Source organism: Bufo bufo, chromosome 8 (assembly GCF_905171765.1).
Source record: "Bufo bufo chromosome 8, aBufBuf1.1, whole genome shotgun sequence".
Classification (NCBI taxonomy): domain Eukaryota; kingdom Metazoa; phylum Chordata; class Amphibia; order Anura; family Bufonidae; genus Bufo; species Bufo bufo.
In genome coordinates, this window is record NC_053396.1 from 204,669,753 (window position 1) to 204,694,815 (window position 25,063).

The window sequence follows — 25,063 nt, forward strand, 5'->3', positions numbered from 1 at the left end:
GTGTGAAATGTGGAAACCTTTTATTTAGTGTGAGCGGTGTGTATGTAGTGTGTTCACACGTGAAGGGGCTTGCAGAAAATGAAAAATTAAATTTAGAAAAAAAGTTGTAATAAAAAAGTTTTCTGCAAAAAAAAAATTCTGCACAAAAGTATTTTCTGCACAAAAAAAGAAAGTATTTTCTGCAGGCAAAAAAACTTGCGGTGCAAACTGAGCAGACGCGATCAGTAATGGACACTACAGATCGGTTCGCAGTGGTTGCAAAATGCATGTACGCTGATGGTGCGTTCGTGCAAAGATCTAAACTGACACTAACTGAAATTGATATATACAGGTGAAACATGAAAAATTAGAATATCATGCAAAGTTAATTTATTTCAGTAATGCAACTTAAAAGGTGAAACTAACATATGAGATAGAATCATTACATGCAAAGCGAGATATTTCAAGCCTTTATTTGTTATGATTTGGATGATTATGGCTTACAGCTTATGAAACCCCCAAAGTCACAATTTTGAGGTCCCCTTTGCTCAGGGGATATGGATTAATTAGCTGACTAGAGTGTGACACTTTGAGCCTAGAATATTGAACCTTTTCACAAAATTCTAATTTTAATTTGCATTACTGAAATAAATGGACTTTTGAACGATATTCAAATTTTTTGAGTTTCACCTGTATGTCTAACTACCACTAGCTGCAGTTATTTTTTTCACATACAAAAAAAGTGAGAGAAAAAAACAAATTGTGTGTGCTTGCAAAAACTGTAGTATAAAACTTTACTACAGTGAACACAGGCTAAAAATTTAACATATATATCCCTAACTACCAGTTCCTCTTTTTTTAATGAAAAATCAGCACAAATAATCACAGGTGCTGATCAGGCAGGTACTCACTGAAAAGCACTTGGTGGTCACAGCTCACACGCAGGAAAAGTGATGCAGAGCTGGAAAATGTAAAAAAATATATATAAAAAGACCCAAAAAGTGCACGGACCAAATGGTGTCCGTAAAAAAAGAATGGGGAAGGAGGGTGGGAAGGGACAGGGACGGAGGGATCTGGAACAGCTGCAAATGGGGAAAAAAAATATTTGTGCAGCTATTCCAGATCTTCTAATTCTTTCTTTTCAGCAGCAAAGGGGTTAAATTTGCAGTGGTGGTACACCACAAGTCCCAGCAATCCACAGCAGTACAGAGAAGCACAAAACCTCTCAGCATGCAGTAACGAGCTAGAATGGCTGCATGCAGGGAAGTTCAGCCTCTTCCTGTGCAGCTATAGCGCTGCCATTGGCTGGAGTGTTGTTCCAGCCAATCGCAGCGCTGGCAGGAGACCCAAAACACTGGTGTCCCCTGCCTCACCTCGGATGTGGCCAGTGCTGGCCTGTTCAGCACCGTCCCCTGACCTCCTCCTGACCCGCCCGCATCTTCTGACAACTTCCTGCACTGCGATGTGCCGGTCTCATTGATCGGCCAATCACATGCTTGGAGCTGCAGGAAGGCGGATCGGCGCCATCCTGCCCTTACCCTGCATGGCTGCCTGCTGGTAAGAGCAGCCATGGTGCCGCGATTCCACCCCGATCTTCCCCCAGAGCCCCGCAGACCTCATGAAGTAAATGTACGTCGTGGGTCAAGTCCCGTCCAGATATCATGTACATGTACGTCATGGGTCCTTAAGGGGTTAAAGTTGTTCACCCCGGGGGGCCTCTTTTGCAGACTCCTTCCCCCCAGCGTGGTCCGATCTGCGCCACTGTCTTCTGTCTCCATCCCCCCCCCCCACTCTTGGGCACGGTTTGACGTGGGTCACATGGTCGCTGCAGCCAATAACTGGCCTCACTGGTGACGTGTCACCCATGCTTCACATGACCCAGTGACATGAAGCAGGGTGATGTCAGCACTGGGGCCAGATATTGGCTGCAGCAGCCAAGCGACCTGCATCAAACCAGGTGTTGACCCTGGAAGACCCCAGGCCTGTGACGACTAAGGGGGAGGGATCCACTAAGTATGATTCTCACCGCAGGACTAGCCACAGTAGGGGGTTGTGCAGAAACGTTCCCCAAGGGTAAACAACCCCTTTATGCCGTTCACAATTTCTACACGTATCCTTTGTCTCCCCCTCCTAACATGACATGGTCTTTACTCACAGGATGCAAGGATGTTCATCCACTCTAACACTTTATGCTGCTCCTATCATTTCTTTCATGCGGCACGTCAGTCTTCCTTTGTTTCATCCCTCTCCATTCTAAAATAGTCGTTTTCCCCCCTAGGAGCTCATGAAGAGGTGGATTACACTGAAAAACTGAAGTTCAGTGATGACGAGGACGGGAAAGACACAGACAATGAAGATAAAAGGTGTGTTTGTCTAGTTTAATGGAAGAGTTAAAGGTTATGTACACCTTCGGAGGCATGTTACATGTTACTCATTTTTGGCTAAAAAAAAATTTCAATTGGCCTTTATTAAAAATATTGAGCTGTTCTGTCACAGAAGGTTAACAATTTTTCTAACTGTGTGACTGGTACTTTCACTGTCACTTTGTGCTGGTCATCGAATAACCCTTATCTCTAAACTTCTGAGAGGTCATAAACACTTATTTAAGCCACATTATTATCAGTAAGAGAAGAGCTGAGCTATAATAAGTGTTTACTATGTGAAACTACAACTCCCAGCATGCACACTTGCTTGGCTGTTCTCAGAACTCACATAGAAGTGAATAGATCATGCTGGGAGTTGGAGTTGCTGACCCCTGCCCTAGGGCAATGCACAGGTACCTGAACACATGCTCAGAGCTTCAGATCATCATGTCTACCTTCCAGTCTGTGTAGAAGATGTGGTATCAGTGCAGTGGGGATGGGGTCTTCACCCCTCTAGAAGTATGCACAGTACACTGCATGTCTGCCTGGACGGGGGTGAGTCAGGCAGCGGTCACGCATGTAGCCACTTTGTTACTGTCTAGATGCACAGTCCCTATTGACTGCAGCATCTAGGGAGTTTATCGGCCGGCATCAGAAGTAACTCACAACGGGAGCCAGTGCTGGGCTCCTGCAGTGATCTATAGCGCTGTATCAGCGTAGCATGTGCAGGTCTTTTCAGTCCTTGCTGCCCACTCCAGGATTAATGAGGCAGGGACTGAAAAGACCTGCACATGCTTCACTGATACAGCGCTATAGAAGAAGAAAAAAATTAAATTGCAGTTTTAAAAAATAAAAATCAATATCGTCAGGCATTAAAAGGGCAAGTTAGTCTAATTAATTTAGTTAATTGTCCAGTCCTAGATAAATGACTGTCGTCTTATGAGGCGGTAGGTTTCTTCACCCAATCTATAGATTCCTTTACCATCTGCTATGTTTGCAGGGAGAATGAGAATCCTAGCGCTGAAAAGACGCCTCTTCCTCAGAATGCTACTGAGACCACTGATTCTAGGAAGGTCTCCCCTACAGAAGAGAAGCCCCCTCAAGTCAAGGTGGCATGGCAAGAGGGAGCTCGCACTTCAGAACCGCAGGAGGCACCTGCTGCCAGTGTTGCAACTTCTCAGAGGGGACAGACTGCACATCGGGGACCCACACCTGAAAACAAGGTAGAGGAAAGTTTGCCTGTCTTGAAAGCTGGGACCGGTAGCACTTTAGATTTCTGAATAAAGAAGAACTGCTCTGTGTTTAGGCCGGGCAGCTGTCCTCTTAAGGGTATGTTCACATGACGTTTTTTGACTCTCTCAAAATCCACTGCGTATACCGCAGCAGAAACCGCCGCACTTTGGATGCCACGGACCAGTTTGGTGCTTAGTTACCCTAAATAGAGCTAAAGTGCGAGCGGACACCCACCATGGCTTCAGTTAGTATCTGGAACATGGAGCATGTCCCTTCTTGGAGCGGTTGTGGATTTAAGCTGCCAATCATGCAAAATGCAGCGCTGCCTCCCCTTAAAAACAGTGGGAGGTGGACACCATGCGGCGCCAAACCGCTGTGTGAACAGGCCCCAAAGGGTGAATCCACATATGGCAGACTTGTTGCAGAAATGTCTGTAACCTTTCCACTCATCTGGAGACATCCAGGTGCTTACCACTGAAACGATTCTATTTGGATGCTTTCTGCAACAGATCGGCCGGGTGGGAATATATCCTAAGTACTTTACAGTTCAATTAAATCCTTATGTCTAGGAAAAACCGGTGGCCCCTTTAGCAGTTGCACCCATGGAAGATGAGGATGAGGCATGGCGTCAGCGCAGAAAACAGTCGTCCTCTGAAATCTCCCAAGCTGTGGAGCGTGCCCGGAGAAGAAGAGAAGAGGAGGAACGCAGGATGGAAGAGGAGAGAAGAGCCGCATGCGCGGAGAAGCTCAAGCGTCTGGATATGAAGCGCCGGCCTGCTCCAGAAGAGGCAGAGCAGCCTGCAGCCAGGAGTGGGACTGACGAGGGGCCAGATCCTTCAGCCCATTCTCCTGGTATGATACAGTGTACACTGACCTCATTGCACATTTCTGTATTATGTTATATATCCTCATTTTCTGTTTCTCCGACTGTAGTGGTGGAACCAGCTCCACCTGTTGAAGCTCCCCCACCGCCTGCTGTAGCTCCCCCTCCAGCTCCTCCTGAAGTTCCTCAAGTTAAAGGGGAACCAAGCCCACCTCCCAGACAAGAGCCCAAACAAGAGCCGGTGCCAGCTGTGAGCCGGCCACCTGCTACAGGCCCCTCTCAGGGAGGATATAGCAAGTTTCAGAAAAGTCTGCCACCCCGTTTCCAGCGTCAGCAGCAGGTAAGAAGTGTGAGCAGTTTAACTGAGTATGTCTGCATTGTGTCTGTCCTCTTTGAACTGAAAGGGGTTGTGCCCCCTTCCCCTCCTGAGCAGAACTGCAAAGAGAAGCATGCTTACCTGCTTTCTGGCTGCATGACCTTGGCTACTTCTTCACTGGGCTCCCTGAATGTAAACTTTCTGCAGTCACTGGTCGCAGTGGTGACCTGCTCCTTTTGCATCATGACAAATGGTCATGTGATGCCAGGGGAACAGGTCACCACTGTGGCAGCATCAAACTGGAAGCTTACGTACGTGGAGCAGCCAAGGCCGTGGTGCAAAGTAGGGATCGACCGATCATCAGTTTTACTGATATTATCGGCCGATATTCAGTATTTTGACCGTTATCGGCATCTATTTTGCCGATATTCCGATAACGAATTAGGAACACAGATCGCGCTGCTGACAGCGCTCTCCGTGTTCCCTCAGCAGTACAGGGGAGAAGGAAGCAGTGTCTCCCTCTCCCTGTGATGCCGCTGCCGCCAATGAAGAGACAGATGAGAAGAGGAGGGGAGAAGCTATGGCCACTGCGCCACCAATGAAGATAACTCATTCATTAATTCATATACAGGAGGCGGGAGCTGGCTGCAGAATCACATAGCCGTCTCCCGACCTCTATGAGCAATAGCTACGATCTGCGGTAGTTAACCCCTCAGGTGCCACGGATCGCAGCTACCGCTCATAGAGGTCGGGAGTCGGCTATGTGATTCTGCAGCCAGCTCCCGCCTCCTGTATAGGAATTAATGAGAGATTTCTCTTCATTGGTGGCAGCCATACGTTTGAACGGGAGGTGGATTTTGCATTCTTTTTCATAGGGGAGGGGGGCAGGACTCCCAACCCCTCTGACATCCATATGCACAAATAGGGAGTACTGGCACAGATTGCCTCTTTATGAGACAGTCCCTTTAAGGTGTCAGATGGTATAGCCACTGCAGAATGCTACATATATTACATGTCATACCTTTGTCACAATAACACCTGACCAGGTTGTAAGAATTTGGTTTACTTTTATTTTGCTGCAGGAGCAGTTAATGAAACAGTGGCAACAGAACAGAACGCCCACTCCTCCTTCCCCGGGTGGACCACCTCCTTCACAGGCTCTTGCAGCACCTACAGCTCAGCCACCTCAAAAGGCGCTCTATGGAGGAGCATCAATGGGACGGACAACACCTGTCCCTACACCACAACCACCGCCTGCTGCCCTGCCATCACCTCATGTTAGCTATGATCCTCGTTGGGTGATGGTGCCACCTTTTATAGATCCACGAATCATGCAAGGGAGGCCTTTGGATTATTACCCACCCACTGCAGGTGTTCACCCTACAGGTAGGTGGTGACAGGTGTTTGTGGTGTTACTGGTTCTCAACAATATTCCAGTTAAATAGACGGACGATCCTTACCCTGTGTGTTCCTGACATCCCTCTTTTCTTGTTACATCTTCCCTTTGCCTCAAATGTTACTTAACTTTCTTTTGTATCGTATGCGCAGTAATGGCTTTAGTTTTTTTAATCTTAATGTGTGCTCTACCAAGGACTGATGTCTCGAGAGCGATCAGATAGTGGTGGATCAGGGTCTGATGGATATGAGCGGCATGCACCGCTGATGAGAGAACGAGGGACTCCTCCAGCCGACCCCAAATTAATGTGGGCTGGTGAGATGTACAATCCTCCTGATGCCCGGCCCATGGCATCCCCTATGAGACAGAATACAGAAGAGGAGGACCGGGATCTGAGGTCAGTAGCACCATTGTCCTGGTCGCCCTTTAGTTTCCAGTGTTATGCCTATGACGCTGATGTGCCTCACTTTTGTCTTTGTTCTTTTTTTTTACTCTCAGAAGTGACACACCGCCCGTTCGTCCACTTGCTCCCCAGCAGACTCAGCCTTACTTGGGCAATTTTACGACGTATCAAGAAAATGCTGTTGGGCACCGATATCCAGTAGATGAGCAGCGTTCTTGGCACCAGCAGCGGAACCACACAGCCTCCCAGCAGCCGCAGCCTACTCCATCCATGGAGCCAAGATGTTCAGAACCTGCCCCGGTTCAACCGACTCTGGCTGCTGCTCCTTCCACACAGCCTCGTCGAGCAGATGACGAACCAGTCATACTCCGGAGAGAAGCTTCTGTTCCTCCTCCAAATCCTCCTTCCCAGCCAGATGCTGCTTCCAAACCGGAAATCAATAGTGGACGCCACAAGGAGGACAGGAAAGAAATGACCAAAGAGGAGATGAAGCCTGAAAGACAAAGCAGCAAGAATGAGTATCACAGACCGCCTCGTCGCGAGTCCAAGACTGAGACGCGCTGGGGTCCTAGGCCTGGAGGAGGAGGAGGCCGGAGACAGGAGGAAACTCCAGTTACAGGTGGCGCTTCCTCTCAGGCATCTGGCCACAGACGTGCGGGTCCTATCAAGCGGACTGTAAGAAAAGAGGAGTCTGGATCCAGAGAGCAGCAGGATAGTAAGACAGTAAGTCAGACCGCGCTAACGGCACCAGAGCCGCCAAAGTCAAGACAGACAAATCATTCTAATAGAGAGGGGGAGCAACCAGCTGGATCTCCTTCACACAGAAGAAAAGAAACTGTCATTGGCAATGCTCGAGGTTCCCCCGCACTTGTCTCTTCATCTCGTGGCCGCGGCAGAGGAGAGTACTTTGCCAGAGGACGAGGCTTTCGTGGGGCATACCGTGGACGTGGTGGCAGAGGCAGGAGTCGTGAGTTTCGTGGTGGATACAGGAGAGAGGGCCTTTTCTACAGAGAGGATGGCGATTCTTTGGGCAAGCCAGCGTTAAGTGCTGGTGAACGAGAACGTAATGCCAGCGAGACAAGAAGCGAGGGGTCAGAGTACGAAGAAGTTCCCAAAAGACGGCGGCAACGTGGTTCCGAAACTGGGAGCGAAACGGAGCCACTCAATTCTGAAAAAGAGGCTGGAAAGAATGGATTTCCCTTGCAGCAAACACACACTGAATCTGTTACTATTAATCCTCGACAACAAGACAAGGGTCGGGACCCTGGTAGAGGGGGTCGTACCTTCACACCCAGGGGCGTCCCTTCTAGAAGGGGAAGGGGAGGATCATCGAGCGTCCCGGTGAACTGGAGCCCACTCCCCAGGCAACAACCAAGTGCAACCCAAGGTCCATCTGCACAGCCACCAACTCAGCCGAACAAACCTGAGAGGAGAAACGAAAGGGTGGTCATGCCAATGAGTCCACCAGCACTCAACGACGAAAGAGTTCCTCCTCCACCCAGGAGAAGGAGGCATGGACGATCGCAGCAGCAGGACAAGCCTCCCCGCTTCCGAAGACTGAAGCAGGAGAGAGAGAATGCTGCCCGAGCGGGGAACGGGCCTGGCCCGCTGCCACCACAGCAGCAGGTGACTGTAATGCAGGAGCAGCACCATCGTCCAGCTCAGCCAGAGGAGGAGCGCCATGGACCCAGACGAGGACACAAGTCACCAGAGCCTTGCAATGCCAACTCTGACCAGGCAAATGAGGAATGGGAGACTGCATCAGAAAGCAGCGACTTCACTGAGAAAAAAGAAAAGGGTGACATTCCTGTCCAGAATGGGGGGTTAGTAGTTGGCCCTGCTTCTTCTGCGGGAGTCAGAGACCAAAGAAAAGACCTGTCAAAGAGAAGCTTCTCCAGCCAAAGGCCAGTCATGGAGAGACAGAACCGTCGACCTATGCATCCTGGTGGACAGAGATCTGGGCGAGGTGGAGGTGGCGGTGGCAAGTCTGGAGAGAAAAGAAGCTGGCCCTCGCCCAGAAATCGAGGGTGAGTCAAGATAGCTTCAGCAGATGAGTTTCAATCACTCAGTTATTTTAAATTAAAGGGGCAGCCCCTATGACATATGCCCATATATAATTGCCTGATCGCCAGGGGTCCACTGCCGTGGGCCCTGCTGATCTCTAGGATGGCATTGCATGTTCTACTGTTTGAATGGAGCGGCAGTCACACATGCCTCTATGGAGGCAGCATAACGTTTGTACTCGGCTCTCTTTGTCGTGGGAGAACCCTTTAATATTTTTTTCCCTCACAGTAGTAGAACGAATGACGACCGCCCTCCTACATCTGTACATCTTCCTCATCCACCTCCCAACACAAGCGCAGTCTATCGGGTGGACCGGGTGATTCACAGTAATCCTGCGGGCATACAACAGGCACTCAGCGAACTAGGGCAAAGACATGGCAAAGTGATAGCCGTCAAACAAAGCTTGGAACTTCCTAGTGGGCGCTGTGAGCCAAGGGCAGGTTAGTGGATCCTCTGCTTCATGCCAGTATCGGGCATGTCTCATGAGCTGATCTTGTCTGTCTGCATTATTAACTGGTCGTATTCCTCCGGCAGATTCTCTCCATGACAGCTGTGCTGACTCAGTTAGTGAAAGCTTTGCGGTTCCAGTTCAAAAGCGAAATATGCGGCCTCGACGAGCTCGAGAGATTTCACAAGAGGTATAGCAAGACAAGTATATGATGAGACAGTTGCACTGTAAGATATAACTTTATCCTCTATAGTATCTAAATGGTGGGGTCCAACTGCTGGGAGCCCCACCAGTCACGAGAACGCAGGCCCCCAGATGAATGGAGGAGCATGCTAGACTGTCGGGAACAATACTGCTCTGTTGATTGGTGGGGGGTCCCAGCGGTTGGACTGCGACTGATCAGATACTTATCACCTATCCTATGGATAGGGAATGCATTTATACTTTGAAGACACCCTTTTAAAGGGGTTGTGTCATGTCAGACAATGGGGGCACACCTCTGAGACCTGCACCCATCTCGTAAACGGAGCCGGCAAAGTCCCAAGGGACGCACCGCGCATGCGTGGCTGCCCTCCATTCTTTTCCGTGGGGCTGCTGAAAATAGCAGAGCACTGGCTCAGCTATTTCTGTTGGCCCCATAGAAATGAATGGGAGCGGTGGCCATGCCAGCGCGGGATGCTCCCATTAATTTCTGTGGGGATTCACTCGGCTAATTTTTTTACTGGCCAATAAAAAAGGCTTGGTGATGGCCGGACCTGGCACTGCTGCCCACCAGCTCCTGTTAGGCTTCATTTTGGACAAAGGTGCGAGTCCCACCTCTGTCTGAGATGAGAATACCCCTTTAATTACCAGGCCTGCAGCCTATTCCATTTCTGGATTCTTTGCTTTGCAGTTTGTGATTTATTGATTTCTTAATTTTTTTGTAGAATGTTCCTCATGAAGGAATGTCTGTTTCTGCAAAGGCATGGGCACAGCGCTTCTCTCAAGGTCATCACCTGGAGTCCCTCGGGTCAGGTCTCTGGAACAGAGGACAGAGCAGTAAGTTAGCAGTGAAAGCTAAAACTACAGTAGAGCATTAGAATCTGTCATAGCTGCTCCTAGCTCATCCAGCCTTGTCTACAGAAGAGTCAAAGAAGCACCTAAAGAAGAAATGCACGAGTAGACTTCCTAGTACAGTCTAGAGCTGTGCCAAATTTCCCGCGGTGGCCCAGGCTTGATGATCATTCTGGTGCTCGGCTAGGCACGTTTTTCTAACTTTACACCACCTACTTACTGGTTGGCTTACTTTGTGCCAGGAATTCTTGTCGCATTGTTGAATCTTAACAAAACGTCACCCCCTTTTTTGCCCTCTTAACTTCCCCACCTTCCTAATTTTACTCCAGACTTACTCGCACCTAACTACTCCCCTTTGTATCCTCCGACCAGCCCTGTAGGCTTGTGACATCATTCCATTTCTGCAGTCGAAATCCGGCACCTGCGTGCATCACCTACAGCCCTGGAGGTTACTTAACTGGCGCCTGCGCACTGCATATCACTATGCCTCTGTACTGCGCTGGCATCGAATTTCGGCTGCTGCAAAAGAATGAAGTCACAAGCATACAGGTCTGGCCGGAAGATACACAGGGGAGAAGTTAGGCGCGAGTAAGGCCGGGGGGCCTGGGCGCTTGCAGCAAACGTGCCGTCCCTGGGCACTTGCGGTGATTTTTGGTGCTGACTAACTGCTCCCCCACACTGACAGATCCATTTTTCCCAGCTCGGCCACCATTAAGGAGGCATTTGATCAATCTGCCCGGTTTGAGGTTCACTTTTGGTCTATTTGAGAGAATAGAATTCATTCTTGTACTCTTGTTTTATTTGAAGCGTGAGCCCTCACAGTTCAAAAGTAATGGTTGTCGTTGCCTTGAGTGCTTACCTACTTTTTGTTACCAGTAGGTTCATTTTCAGGGTAATCCGATTCACGCGGCCGTGCTCGGTCCGGTAAACACAGTCTGCCGAATCTCCCGAACCAACCGCTGCTCCCCTGAGCTGAACTGAATGACAGTCAGCTCATCATCATCATCATGGGAGCACAGTACAATAGACCTGCGATCAGATAGGAGCTGACTATATAAAAAAACAAAACGATGCAGTCAGTTTGGGGTCTGGGAAGTTGCGGTCGACACATGGACCGGGCCGAGCACAGTCATGTGAATCGGACCTTAGAGTTGTCTTTGTTTCCACACTATTTTTTAGATTATTGTGAGCGTTGATGTTAAACCTTCCCCTCCAAAGGTCTTCTAATGTCTTTATTCTCATCTGTTCTTTGGTGGCCCTGTTTGTGTATCACCATTTTCTTCCCTCTGGTATAATACCTAACATCAGATGACCGGGGAAGGTTTTGCTCTTCTTATCCCATGAATTCCTGGATGGACCCTCTGAATTCTTATGAGGACACCATTAATACTGAGGCAAGTAGAAGAAGTAGAAGCGAGTACGTCATGTTGTAGCCTGTGTCCATCGGGTGTAAATGAGTTCTCATCCTTTCTTTGAATCCCAGATGAGTCAGTCGGATAGCGGGGTGGATCTGAGCAGCGATTCCCAGCTCTCCTCCAGCAGTTGTAGTCAGCGTAGCTCCCCTGATGGAGGTATGAAGCCTGAAGGAGGCAAGAGAACGGGAAGGCCGGGGGCCAAAGGTCAACCACAGCGTGGACGCAATCCGGTAACTGAGATCTGGGCTCTTTTCTTGTCCAATATGTTTTCTTGCTGCACTTTTCTTACGTCTTCATGTCTTTTACAGTTAGTGGGACTTCCTCCTGATCCAATAGGAATGGAGCGGGCCCAGAAGTCCTCATCCGAATGTCCAGGTGTGGCCAGCAACCCTGCTCGCCTTTTATCGCCTCCTCCATCCTCAAGTGCTAAGGTAAGTGTTCATGTCTTCCATTAAGTACTGGCTCGCTTCTCACTTACCCCACTGTTTGTGCTCGATTCTTTCATTTTCTGCTTTGTATTCTGTATAGGAGGCCTGCGTTTCCTCTGGCACCAAGCAGGGTGGCAGAGATGCACAAGGCACTGTAAGCCAGCCATCTTGCATGGTAAGAACCCTTTGCTGCCTTTCTTGCACTTTGCATTTCTCGCCATATTCTGTTGTATTTTCCTCCATTCACATGCACTATTCACTTTCAGACAGGCTCCTCCGCACAGTCCTGGGAGATTTCTCCCAATTCGGATGCTGTTGAAGCACAGATGGACCCTCGACAGCTCACTTTATCATCGACCCACCCAGGGGGGACCAGATCACAACATTCAGGTATAAGACTTAAGTCTTGATTATAGTGTTTTTTTGTTTTTGTTTTGTTTTTGGGGTGCTGCCACTCTGCAGGTCCTCCACCCACAGCTGAGCCTTGACAATCTGACCACATAGACATGCATCATAGAAAATTCCATGAGGCACTACAGTCGAGACTTGTGGCATTTCCTATGTTTATCAGCTCGGCCTTTATCTGTGGTGTTCTGGAGGATGATGGAGTATCTGTAGAATGGAACGGCCTTCATCTCTGTATTCTGGAGGATGATTGAGTATCTCTAGAATGGCACAGCCTTCATCTGTGGTGTTCTGGAGGATAATGGAGCATCTCCAGAATGGCACAGCCTTCATCTGTGGTGTTCTGGAGGATAATGGAGCATCTCCAGAATGGCACAGCCTTCATCTGTGGTGTTCTGGAGGATGATTGAGTATCTCTAGAATGGCACAGCCTTCATCTGTGGTGTTCTGGAGGATAATGGAGCATCTCCAGAATGGCACAGCCTTCATCTGTGGTGTTCTGGAGGATAATGGAGCATCTCCAGAATGGCACAGCCTTCATCTGTGGTGTTCTGGAGGATGATTGAGTATCTCTAGAATGGCACAGCCTTCATCTGTGGTGTTCTGGAGGATAATGGAGCATCTCCAGAATGGCACAGCCTTCATCTGTGGTGTTCTGGAGGATAATGGAGCATCTCCAGAATGGCACAGCTGTCAGCTGTGGTGTTCTGGAGGATGGTGGAGTATCTCTAGAATGGCACAGCCTTCATCTGTGGTGTTCTGGAGGATAATGGAGCATCTCCAGAATGGCACAGCCTTCATCTGTGGTGTTCTGGAGGATAATGGAGCATCTCCAGAATGGCACAGCCTTCATCTGTGGTGTTCTGGAGGATGATTGAGTATCTCTAGAATGGCACAGCCTTCATCTGTGGTGTTCTGGAGGATAATGGAGCATCTCCAGAATGGCACAGCCTTCATCTGTGGTGTTCTGGAGGATAATGGAGCATCTCCAGAATGGCACAGCTGTCAGCTGTGGTGTTCTGGAGGATAATGGAGCATCTCCAGAATGGCACAGCCTTCATCTGTGGTGTTCTGGAGGATGATTGAGTATCTCCAGAATGGCACAGCCTTCATCTGTGGTGTTCTGGAGGATAATGGAGCATCTCCAGAATGGCACAGCTGTCAGCTGTGGTGTTCTGGAGGATGGTGGAGTATCTCTAGAATGGCACAGCCTTCATCTGTGGTGTTCTGGAGGATAATGGAGTATCTCCAGAATGGCACAGCCTTCATCTGTGGAGGAAAACTTCAGTTACAGGTAAAAATCAGAATTCAGCTTTTACTGTAAATTGTGGCCGGTTTGGCTGTACTGTGGAATATTTTCATTTTTATTAGTATTTTTTTTTCCCTCTTTACAGATGAGCGAGGTCAGAGGGTGTATCCAAACCAGTACTATCGGGTAGGAAAACACTGGCTGCAAGCTGCATATTTTGGTTTTTGTCTCTCTGAATGGATTTATAATTTCCATTGCTTGTATTCTGTGTCAGGTGGATGTCCATGTCACAGGCACGGGCAGTGGGTACAGACCTGGAACCCCCTCTCTGCAGCCCTACAGGTCAGAGAATTTCATGACCCCTCTCTACCTTTCTTCTACCTCTTTCCTCTATTACCTCTGCCTCATACTTTTTGTCTTGCTTTGTGACAGATCCCAGCCTCTGTACCTGCATCCTGCTCAGTCACCAGGTGGAGCGCCTGCCCTGATGCCGACATCTGCACTTCTCTCCGGCATTGCCCTGAAAGGCCAGTATCTAGAGTTCAGTGACTTGAGCAAAATGCCTGCAGGCAGCTTGTTATACCAGGCTCCAGCCTTCCTCTACAGCGGCCATTACTGCCCAGCACAAGTCAGCACTGACCAGCAGCTGTTGCAGGTATGATTCATTTCATCCTTGGGGGTCGTATCAAACAGGGTTTTCCCATGAACAACATTTATCACCTATGCCCGGAATGGATGATAAAGATGTGATACCTTCATCTGTGATCTGTATCATATGTTATATGGAGGTGGTGGATTACCACGGAACTAATAAGATGTCCTGCTCTGTATGTTTCCGCTAGAACCCCCCACCGATCAGAAGAACGGTGGTCCACAGTCCCCTGAGTGAATGCAGCAGTAGTGCACGTGTGACCATGCTGCTCCTATTCCTTTTGTGAATAGGATCTCACTTGTATCATTGTGGGACACAGGGGACCATGGGGTATGGCTGCTGCCACAAGGAGGCGACACTAAGCTGAGAAAAAAAAAGTTTTAGCTCCTCCTCTCGGCTACGCTCGTCTTGCAGGCACGAAGCTAATCAGCTAAAGAAATGTTGTTTGGGGGGGAAATCCCTCTAAAAATCATAGACAGCCCATTTACTAAAAGCAGTAATGTAATGGTAAATCCGTGGAGGCTCCAGTGGTCAGCCCTTCTACCACTTAGGACAGTAATTGGCTGCAGCGGTACTAACGACGAGTCAGCTTGTAAAAGAAATCAGCGGTACAAGAGAGTGGATTTTAGGCAATTGGGCGCTTGTCCGAGATTTTAAACGTCTCACCCTACCCCTTTAAAATATGATTAGGCGACGTGCCAATCCAAGAACATTGTAGGGCCTGTTCACAAAGTCACCTTTTGCCGCTGGAATTTTGGAGTAGACCCGTTGCACGATTTCCGCCTTCCATGGTTTTCAATGAGAGGCTGCGTAGTCGGCAGTTTAAAGACATGGCCTTTCTTGGCACAGTGTCCGGACAGGCACCATTGAAAGCCGCAGCAGGTGTCTGCTCTTGGTTTCGCTCTACTCAGTGTGGCTAAAGTGCAAGTGTGAAAAATGACCCCGGATTTGACAGAGACAGAATACGCAGTTTGAACATATCCTTTAATGTTAATATGCTGTTTCGCTCTCAGGTCAGACAGGACATGGCGTCTGCATCTGATTACTACTCTGCTTCTCTTCATCATGCTGGACAGAGCGGGTACCTCACTGCAGCTCCCACCCAGCAGGTAAGTACACACGTGGACCAGCACTGTGCACAGTATCGTATATGTGAGGAGCAGGCGACAAGCAGTGTAGATATAAATTGTCGACCTTGCCAACCAGTTTTATTTTTTTGGCATCTGAAGTGACGCATGAAGCAGCTTTGCAAATGATATTGATGACAGATTTCCCATCGTTTTGTGTCCACAGCTCCCATGCAAACCTCTGCCTCTCCATGTGTAGTTTGGTCCTGCACCTCCGTACGTTTTCATTTGCACCCTGCTTCTTGCAAATCTCCTGATGGTATGCTAGCAAATTGTAGGGGACTAATGAGGAGTAGTGCATGACTAGTAGTACATTACAGAGTGTAACCATGGAGACGCATAGGCCTTCAGAAGAGCTGCAGACACAAAAGTGTAGGAAACCTTTAACCGAGGCTATTAGCCGAGCTGTTGTATTGTAGATACATTGGGACAATAACAGTGAGTTGTGCAAGGGACGTGTCCTTTAATTCTTGCCACTTTTTCCATCTCAGGTTCTCTTTCCAATGGTGGATAGCCAGCTCCCAGTAATGGGGTTTGGATCTCTGTCATCTGCAGCTCAGCCTCCACTTGTCCCTGTAGGTCAAGCACTGCAGCCGCTTCATCAGCTCTCTGCCACGGGCCGTACACATGCACACAATGTCAGACATGAGGCAAGTACTATGTAGAAATTGGTGGTTCCCAAACCCGTTATTGCTGGGTAGGGGCGGATAAAGCATTCTGTCATGTAGCTGTGACACCTGTGACCTTATAGTCTTTGTAATGTACAGATAACAATTATGGATCCCTTTGCTAAGAGCTGGAGAGTGGGGGCTCCTCTCTGCCTAATGATGTATTATATGTAATACCACATTTCCCCTGCAGAGGTCTCTGTCTGCAGCTTCCTGATCACCAGAGGATAGAGCGGCTGGGGCTGTCTCTGGGATCTGTATCATATGTTATATGGAGGTGGTGGATTACCCCAGACTAAGATGTCCTGCTTTGTATGTTTCCAGTATCCCACACATTCAACTGACGTGAAGCCACCTGAAGATCAGAGGAGGAATGGAGCAGGAGCGTCTGTCCCAATGTCAGGAGGGAGGTAAGCTGAAGGAAAGCGGAAGAAGCAGCGAAGGGGCACCATGTTCTGTTACTATTCCTAATGGTCATCTTCTTTTCAGGCTAAAACCTTCGAGTTATGAAGCTGCCCGAATCCAGCGCCTTGAGGTTTATCAGCAGGTATGTCCCCAGGGTCTTGTTTTTGTCCTCTGCTCCTCCCTGTTGTGTTCAGTCTTCCGGTCCTGATAATCCACCTCACTATTGGTGACTGTGATCTGATCGTCATTTCCCAGTCATCCCCTGTCCGGATACAAATGACGGCCATTACGACAGAACTCCTTAGTGCCTCTCCAGCTACTTTTAACACTAGCGTTTTCAATTCCGCTATTAAGATCAATCATAGGATCTCAATAGCGGATGAAAACGCTTCAGTTTTGTCCCCATTCATTGTGAATGGGGACAAAACTGAACAAAATGGAATGCACCAAAATGCATTCCATCCCGTTTGGTTAGGACCCCATCGCGGACAGAATAACACTGCAAGCAGCGTTTTTCGGACTGTGATGTGGTGCGGAGCAAGACGGATCCGTCCTGACTCACAATGTAATTCAATGGGGACGGATTGTCTGACATAATAGAAAACTGATCCGTCCCCCATTGGTTTTCAATAGTGTTCATGACTGATCCGTCATGGCTATATAAGACATAATACAACTGGATCCGTCCATGACGGATGCACGCGGTTGTATTATGGTAACGGAAGTGTTTTTGCAGATCCATGACGGATCCGCAAAAAAACACTAGTGTGAAAGTAGCCTCCGTTGGGGTGCAGTGCACCAACTCCCCGACAGAAGCTCTTCCCTGGTGATGGCCGCTGGTGTCTGTCCTTTTTCATTGCTTACTTTCCCAAGCTGGAATCTTTATTACTGGGAAAGTAGCAGCCAATGAAACCGGTGTGATAGGTGGATCTGCTGCGTCCTCCAGAGTTAGAGCTCTTTATGCTGATCATGGGGACTTCTAACTCAGATTGCACCTGGCCGAGGCCCACACATCCCCATTTAGTGGTGGGAACTGGAGAAGGGCTATGGTTTAATCCTTTACACACTATAATCCACATAGGATTAAATAGTGGATGATATTAGTATCCCTGAGTTGTCTGTCCATATTTTTTTCTTTTTTGAGGAACAGCGCCACCTCGGGTTGCACCAGGCATCGAATTATCGATACTTTTGTACCCAGATCGTTATGATGCCGCCTTGTCATAGAGGACGGGTGCCGGGCACCCGCCGCCTATATTTGTAATAAAAGGTTATTTATCTTCATTGGTGGCGCAGTGCGCTCCCCCCAACCCCCCAGTATTATAGTCATTGGTGGTAGTATCCACAGGTCCCCACCTCATTAGTGGCAGCTTCCGATCAGAGCCGCAGCAGTGAAATCGGTTACCATGGCAGCCAGGACGCTACTGAAGCCCTGGCTGCCATGGTAATCTCCCTGCTGCTGTGTGTACTATGCACAGGGCAGCAGGGAGAGTGTAAAGTCCTAGTCACCCTAATAGAGATCTATCAGGGTGAATAGGACAAGGGATGAAAATATCCAGGTTCTGGCCCCTAAGGGGGGAAATAGTTATTAAATAAAAAGTAAAAAAAAAAAAAAATATTAAGTATAAATCACCCCCTTTCCCAACTTTACATATAAACAATAAATAAATAAATATATTACATATCGCCACGTCCGAAAAGTCCAAACTATTAAAATATTAAAAAATATCTGCTATGCGGTGAACACAACAGGAAAAAATAAAAAATAAGAACCGCGGGATTCACCATTTTTTTTGTCACCTTGTCCCCCCACAAAATAGGATCGGACTGTTCTATCATGGGCCGGACGTTCCATACAGCCTTTTTGGTGTTTTTTTTTTTTCTTCGCACGGTATCTAGTATCGCAATACTTTATTATGGTATCGAAATCGAATCAACATTTTGATATTGTGACAACCCTAGCGCTACCTGTGTCTATGGGTTGTGTCTGATATTGCAGCCCAGTCCCATTTACCTGCATGGCAGACACAGCCTGTGGCTCTGAGTGCCACGGTTCCTGTAAGAAAGCTGCCATATTTTCTCATACAAAGTACTACACAAGTATGGCTGTCTTCTTCTAAAACAGCACCACCTCTGTCCATAGGTTATGTGTGGTATTGCAGCCAAGCCCCATTCATTTCACTGAAGCTGAGATGCAATACTAGACACAACCTATGGACAGAATATGCAATGCCATTTCTGGACGAAAGCGGCCATGTTTTTCTAATCCCTGACAACCCCTTTCAAATATCAGCTTGTGCACTACATCGCCGTATCTTCATTTGGACATTTTTTTTTTTCCCCCTACCTTCCTTTGCTGAAATATCTTCTCAGTTTTGATTGATTCAATCTCTGATTGAAAGCCGCACGCTCTTAAAGGAACAAGACACTGAACTCTTGTTGTATGTCTCCTCAGAGGGTGAATGCTGACTCTTCACACTGGACTACAAGCTCCTGGGACAGACCACAGACTCGAGATGGTGACCACAGACACAGTGAGGGGCGCACAGCATCTCGGACCCCCTGATTCCTTTCTATTTATGAACACAGCCCAGTATATGAAAATTACAGTATATGTCCCTGTCCCTAAGTAACGAGGCGGCAACTGAGCAGCTAACAATTGTTGGCGAATTAAGGATTCCTATATCCGATTATTCCTCGTCTATGTTACAAAACAATTATGTCCCTCTTCTTTTTTTTTTTGCCCCAAAACCTCAAGCAACTTATTTCGTTTTGCCCTTTTTTCTGAAAAATAAAGAGTATTTTCTCCCATGATGTGGTGATGGCTATGGTAATTAATGCACTGTTTTTGTAGGGTAGCAGCTCATAGAGATTCATTCTTTGATACATCAGCCATTGCCTCACCCTTTATTTTGCGTGCCTGCTGATTGGATTCGTTCTATTGTGGAACCTAACCTAAGATCTTCCATCCCAAACCCAAGACCACTGGAGTTTACATACCACAAAATTGATGCGGTCATGTGCATGAGGCCTTAGTGTGGTCAGAAAGCCCTCTTTATGGACTGATCTCTTCTGTAACATACGGGCCTCAGTCCCTAAGTGACTGCATCGTTGTGGGGGGGGGGGCTTATCGCACTACGTTTGGTTAAAGGCGTTATCTTGGAGTCAAACATCGATAGCTTAAGCTGGTCATACTCAATAACTGACCATGGATCAAGCGACCATCTAAGGCTGGGTTCATGTCATGGTTTTGTCTTACATTTAACGTATTATGTAAATGGATACCTCATATGGATGCGATATAGCGGCATCCTTCACTATAGTTTCATTGTAAAAAAAATATATATACGTATAAGTTAACATACGTTTTTTTTTTTTTTTGGCCCCTGCAGGTTGGAAAAGCGTAGTGTGGAGGCAGACACTTAAAGATGTTGTCTCATCTCAGACAATGAGGGCATATCGCTAGGACATGCCTTCATTGTCTGATCCTCACCTATATCGAGAATGGATCCCCGAAAGTGGTGGAGGGCACACTGTGCATGCCCTCTATTCATTTTCTATGGGGCTTGCTCTGTTATTTCCGTCGGGCCCATAAAAGTGGCCGGTCATCCGATCAGAGTCCTCCAGCCACCACTTTACACCACGCTGCTGATATAGGTGCAGGTCCCAGCGGTGGGACCCACCCCTGTAAGACAATGATAACGATATGCCCCCATTGTCTGAAATGAGACAACCCCTTTAAGCATAAACGTGTTTAGTCCTCAAAGCAGCTCCTTCTTTCCACTCTCGCTGCTTGTGGTTGGGCAGGACGTGGATCACCACTTTAGTAGACTGGGTAAGATCTGCCCTTACTGGCTTCCTTCCTGCAGGGATGGGTCATATTTTAGCCATGTCAGAGTCCAGAACAGAGCCCCTTAAAGTGACTCTGCCATTTCACATGTCACGCTTGCCACACTAAATTTCAGTGCGGTCAGTCGGAGCCCCTTTGCTCAGCCTGTTAAAAATATCCTGAGCCTTCAGCAGCTAACATAGTGTTAACAACCTCAGTGAAATCCTAGGTATAACGGGTTGTCCTTGCCAACTTCCACACTATGAGATGCAACCTGTGTAGATGAAGAAGACGCCCCTTCTAGAAGATAAGGTCCGAAATAGTCTGACCACAGAACGGGAACAAGGCCATCATGGGAAATTGACTTCCTTCTGCTTCTCCTGACCCTTCCTGAGTACTCTATGGGAAGATATATAATATATATATATATATATATATATTAGTGTATACACCTGCATCTGCTCCCAGCTGAGTGATAAATCGTCTAACTAGCTTTTTTTAATTTTTTTATTGGAGTTTTCAATTATAATAAGAACAGTTGTTTTTTTACAAGCCTTTTTAAAATCATAGACCCTTGTTAATTTCTCGTGAATGGCATTGGGGGACACAGCACCATGGGTATATGCCCATCTGACACTAGAAAGGAAAAGTGTTGGCTCCACCCAGATCCACCCAGATGGGCTATACCCTCTGCACAGACACTACACTAACTAGTTTTCGTCTAGTGTCTGTAGGAGGCAGACATGACCTGCTCTGTTTTTTTGCATGTCTTGCTGCTTTTTTATGTTGTCTTTATTATTTATTTTTCTTCTGCAGACCTCTGCCTGCTGCAGGATGGGGCTTCATCGTGGACTCCACTTTAGGCTACTTTCACACCTGCGTTCGGGTGTCCGCTCGTGAGCTCCGTTTGAAGGGGCTCACGAGCGGTCCTGAACGCAGCCGTCCAGCCCTGATGCATTCTCAATGGAGGCGGATCCACTGAGAATGCATCCGCCTGCCAGCGCTCAGCCTCCGCTCAGTGAGCGGACACCTGAACGGGTGTCCGCCTGGCCGTGCGGAGGCGAGCGGATCCGTCCAGACTTACAATGTAAGTCAATGGGGACGGATCCGTTTGAAGATGACACTATATGGCTCAATTTTCAAACGGATCCGTCCCCCATTGACTTTCAATGTAAAGTCAAAACGGATCCGTTTGCATTATCATGAAAAAAAAAAAAGTAGAGGTACAATAGTACCGCCTGCAGGGGGTACTACTAAGGCTACTTTTTTTTTTTTGTTCATGGTAATACAAACGGATCCGTTATGAACGGGTCTAAGCGTTTGCATTATAGGTGCGGATCCGTCTGTGCAGATACCAGACGGATCCGCACCTAACGCAGGTGTGAAAGTAGCCTTAGTAGTACCACCTGCAGGCGGTACTATTGTACCTCGCCTGTCACCCAGTCCCCCATTACTGCATCTGCAGTGGCATGCCAGCAATCCCACATGAGTGCGAGTTTCCCGAAGGGGTGACCCTGCAGCGCCTGAAGATGTCAGACGGTAAGTACTCTCCCCCTGCGTCCCTGCCCAATGGGGTCTCCTGAGTTAGTTCCTCTCTTTTGGCCAGGGGGTGGGATTCACTTTATTCAGGGGGGCCTGGGGAGGTTCCCCTTTCCCCCTGTTTTTCCAGTGGGGAGGGGAGAAATTTTCTTCACACTTGTTGGGGGGCCTTTTTCTTCCCTCTCTTGGGTACCCTTCTCCTTCCTGGCTACCCATACCTCTCCCCGGCCTTCCCTTCTACTTTAGTCCCCGGCTTCTGCTGGGACTAGGCCGCATCTTTTCTGGCCTGTCCTCGGGTGCCAGGTGCATCTTTTGCCCTGTTTTTCCCCTCCCTCACTTCCTCCTCAGGAGCCCCCACCAGTTTTTTCTTTTCCGGAGGGCCCAAAGTTCCTACCCGCCGAGGGCGCACCTTTTTCCGGCCTCTTCATTAATCGAGGCCCCGGCTTTTTCCTCGCCTAGGCCCATCCTCCTGCCCCCCTTCCTTGCTTCCCGGGCTTTTTTCCTTAGCCCCTCCCTGCTTCTCTCAGCTCTTGGGAGGGGTCTCCTCCCCTCCTATCCCAGTCAAGTGTGGGCTTTTCCCCCGTGGGCAGGGTTTGCACTTAGCTTCTGCTTCTAGGCCTCCATCTTGCCAGCACCCATGGATCTGTCCTGCAGCCTTCCTGCACACTTCTGCGGGCGCTGCAGCACCTCTTCAGAGACACAGCACCTGGGGTCTCTGGCTGGCTGCTTTTCAGTTTTTTCAGGCTCCCACTCAGCCCTCATGTCCTCTTCCAGAGAAGACTCCCATTCCCAGCCCCCCCCCCCCCCCCCTTGAGGTCACCACTTATTTTTTGCGCGCCCATTGCAATAAAAAGTTGCCATGCGGTCAGCCTGAACTTGTTTGTGCTTGACCCTCATGTATGATAATTCTGTCCAGGATCAGCACTCCTCTCATTCAGTACAGGGGCTTTTAATTAGCAGTAGCCTGAATATGTGTAAATTGACCTACCACCCCTTAGTCTGAATCTCTGAGAGGAGGTAACAATGTGAGCTTTGACAACTGTTCATGCGGTGCTGGTTGGCGGCCGTTGTTGCTGTGGCGCTGCGCTGGTGGGACCCGGTGCCAGGGTGGCATTGCCAGACAGCAGGGGTGCTGTTTGGCGGCTGGATCCCGCCGCCTGTTGTTGCGGAGCTGTGGCACCGGTGGTTGCCAGGCAGTGCCGCGCCAAATTTGGAGTAGGTCCCTCTCTAAGAGGCAACCTTGACGTAGTGAGTGGGCTTATGCCTTTTGATCAAAATGTACACTAATGCCTCTTATATAGCATGCAGTATAGGGGGCCGTACACTAAATATTGCGCTGAGAAGCGATGTTAATTTCTCGCTCGTATCATTGGGGGACACAGGACCGTGGTTATAGCTGTTTGCTGCCACTAGGAGGCGACACTAGGCTGAAAACTGTTAGCTCCTCCTCTGCCAGGGTGGCAAAGACCTGTGTGGTCTGGGCCAAACAGCTTGTTTGGTCCTTACCCCCAGATTCTACTCAGGGTGAGCTCCACCTCCTTGCCTCTAATCTACTCCAGGCATCCCGGTATCTTTGTGATGTTACCCTGGAATCGGCCTGCCGCACTAGCAAGGCAGCCGCTAACTCTGTGGCCATCCGCTACACGGTCTGGCTTCGTGCCTGGGTGGCGGATGCCGCCTTCAAAAAGGCACTCATATCACTCCCTTTCCTGGGTGGTAGGCTTTTTGGGAAGCGTTTGGAGGAGCTTATTTCTGAAGCCACAGGTGGGAAAAGTTCTCTCCTGCCCCAGAACTGTTTCCGCCACCGCCGTCCTATGTCTGCATCGCGATCACAGAGTTTTCGCTCCTTTTGGGATTCCTCCTCCCGTCAGGGCAAAAAGACTGTTCGTCCTTCCTTCAAGGCCAAGCCCTCCTGGCACGCACGTCCTAAGCCTTCCAAACACCAGTCTGCAAAGCCATAATCTACATGACTGTTTTCCCCCCGCTCGAGTTGCTCTCCTTTCAGGATCACTGGAGCGCAAGCGTGGACGACGCCTGGGTTCTGGAGGTAGTTTCTTACAGATACAAAATATAATTCTCCGCTCTTCTTGGTTCTTCCAATTGTCACCGCCCAGGTCCCCCTCCCGGGCGGCCGCTTTTTTCAGGCCGTTCATTCCCTTCACGCGCATGGAGTGATTGTTCCTGTCCCGAACTCGGAACGTTTTCAGGGGTTTTACTCGAACCTCTTCACTGTTCCCAAGAAGGACTGTTCTATTCGCCCCATTTTGGATCTGAAGGCACTCAATTATTTCATCCTTGTCAGTCACTTTCGCATGGAGTCCCTCAGGTCGGTGAGTGTTTCCCTCGAGGTGGGCGAGTTTCTGTCGTCCATAGACATCCGGGATGCTTATCTGCATGTCCCCATAGCTCTGTCATCAGAGGTACCTTCGCTTCACGGTAGGTTCTCTGCATTTTCAATTTGTGGCATTGCCCTTTGGCCTGGCGTTTGCCCCGAGGGTCTTTAAAAAGGTGTTGGCTCCCCTCATCGCACTTCTCCGTGTCAGGGGAGTTGCAGTAATACCCTACCTGGATGATCTTCTGGTGAAGGCTTCGTGCCGGGAGTACAACCTGTCCAGCCTCCACATCACCCTGTCCATGCTATCCCAGTTCAGGTGGCTGGTGAACCACTCCAAGTCCTCCCTTGATCCCAGCCAGAGGATGGATTTCCTGGGCATGGTATTCGACACTCTCCTCGGATGAGTGTTCCTTCCCCAGGACAAGGTAGTGGCTCTCCAGTCATGGGTGGCTCGCCTTCGCAAGCCATCTCCTCTGTCCATCAGGGCGTGCATGCACGTTCTGGGCCAGATGGTTGCCGCCTTCGATGCAATTCCTTATTCCCAATTCCACACCCGGTCCCTTCAGCTCTCAATTCTTGCCCAGTGGAACAAGTCTCCGTCAGGCCTTGATTGCCCGATCCGCCTTTCTACTCAGGTCCGCCGGGACTTGCGTTGGTGGTTAAAACCCCTGAACCGTCTTCCTCGGCAGATCCTTCCTTCCCTCCCGTTGGCAGGTGATCTCCACTGATGCCAGCCTGGCAGGTTGGGGGGCAGTCTTTGGGTCTCTAACAGCCGAGGGTCAGTTGTCGATACGGGAGAGTTCCCTGCAGATAAATACCCGGCGCTCAGGGCCATCTACCTAGCTCTCTCTCGCCTCCTCTGCTGTCATCCTGTCCGGATTCAGATGGACAACTCCACTGTGGTGGCTTATTTGAACCACCAGGGGGCACCAG

At 48.9% G+C, this 25,063-nt stretch overlaps 1 protein-coding gene across 1 annotated transcript in view; it reads left to right on the top strand.

The window, feature by feature from the left end:
- The window catches only part of PRRC2A (proline rich coiled-coil 2A), a 35,597-nt gene extending 16,345 nt beyond the window's left edge, over positions 1-19,252 (top strand). Inside the window, exons 10-32 of the mRNA XM_040405971.1 lie at positions 2,258-2,342; positions 3,343-3,565; positions 4,145-4,427; positions 4,509-4,738; positions 5,797-6,100; positions 6,306-6,507; positions 6,609-8,540; positions 8,806-9,017; positions 9,112-9,215; positions 9,952-10,063; positions 11,387-11,472; positions 11,562-11,723; positions 11,802-11,924; positions 12,022-12,096; positions 12,188-12,311; positions 13,721-13,761; positions 13,850-13,917; positions 14,008-14,230; positions 15,241-15,336; positions 15,846-16,004; positions 16,347-16,432; positions 16,512-16,569; positions 18,883-19,252. Coding sequence (XP_040261905.1) covers positions 2,258-2,342; positions 3,343-3,565; positions 4,145-4,427; positions 4,509-4,738; positions 5,797-6,100; positions 6,306-6,507; positions 6,609-8,540; positions 8,806-9,017; positions 9,112-9,215; positions 9,952-10,063; positions 11,387-11,472; positions 11,562-11,723; positions 11,802-11,924; positions 12,022-12,096; positions 12,188-12,311; positions 13,721-13,761; positions 13,850-13,917; positions 14,008-14,230; positions 15,241-15,336; positions 15,846-16,004; positions 16,347-16,432; positions 16,512-16,569; positions 18,883-18,993 — 5,099 coding nt within the window. The 3' untranslated portion in view covers positions 18,994-19,252. The remainder of the gene's footprint in view (positions 1-2,257; positions 2,343-3,342; positions 3,566-4,144; positions 4,428-4,508; positions 4,739-5,796; positions 6,101-6,305; positions 6,508-6,608; positions 8,541-8,805; positions 9,018-9,111; positions 9,216-9,951; positions 10,064-11,386; positions 11,473-11,561; positions 11,724-11,801; positions 11,925-12,021; positions 12,097-12,187; positions 12,312-13,720; positions 13,762-13,849; positions 13,918-14,007; positions 14,231-15,240; positions 15,337-15,845; positions 16,005-16,346; positions 16,433-16,511; positions 16,570-18,882) is intronic.
- Positions 19,253-25,063: the final 5,811 nt, after the last annotated feature.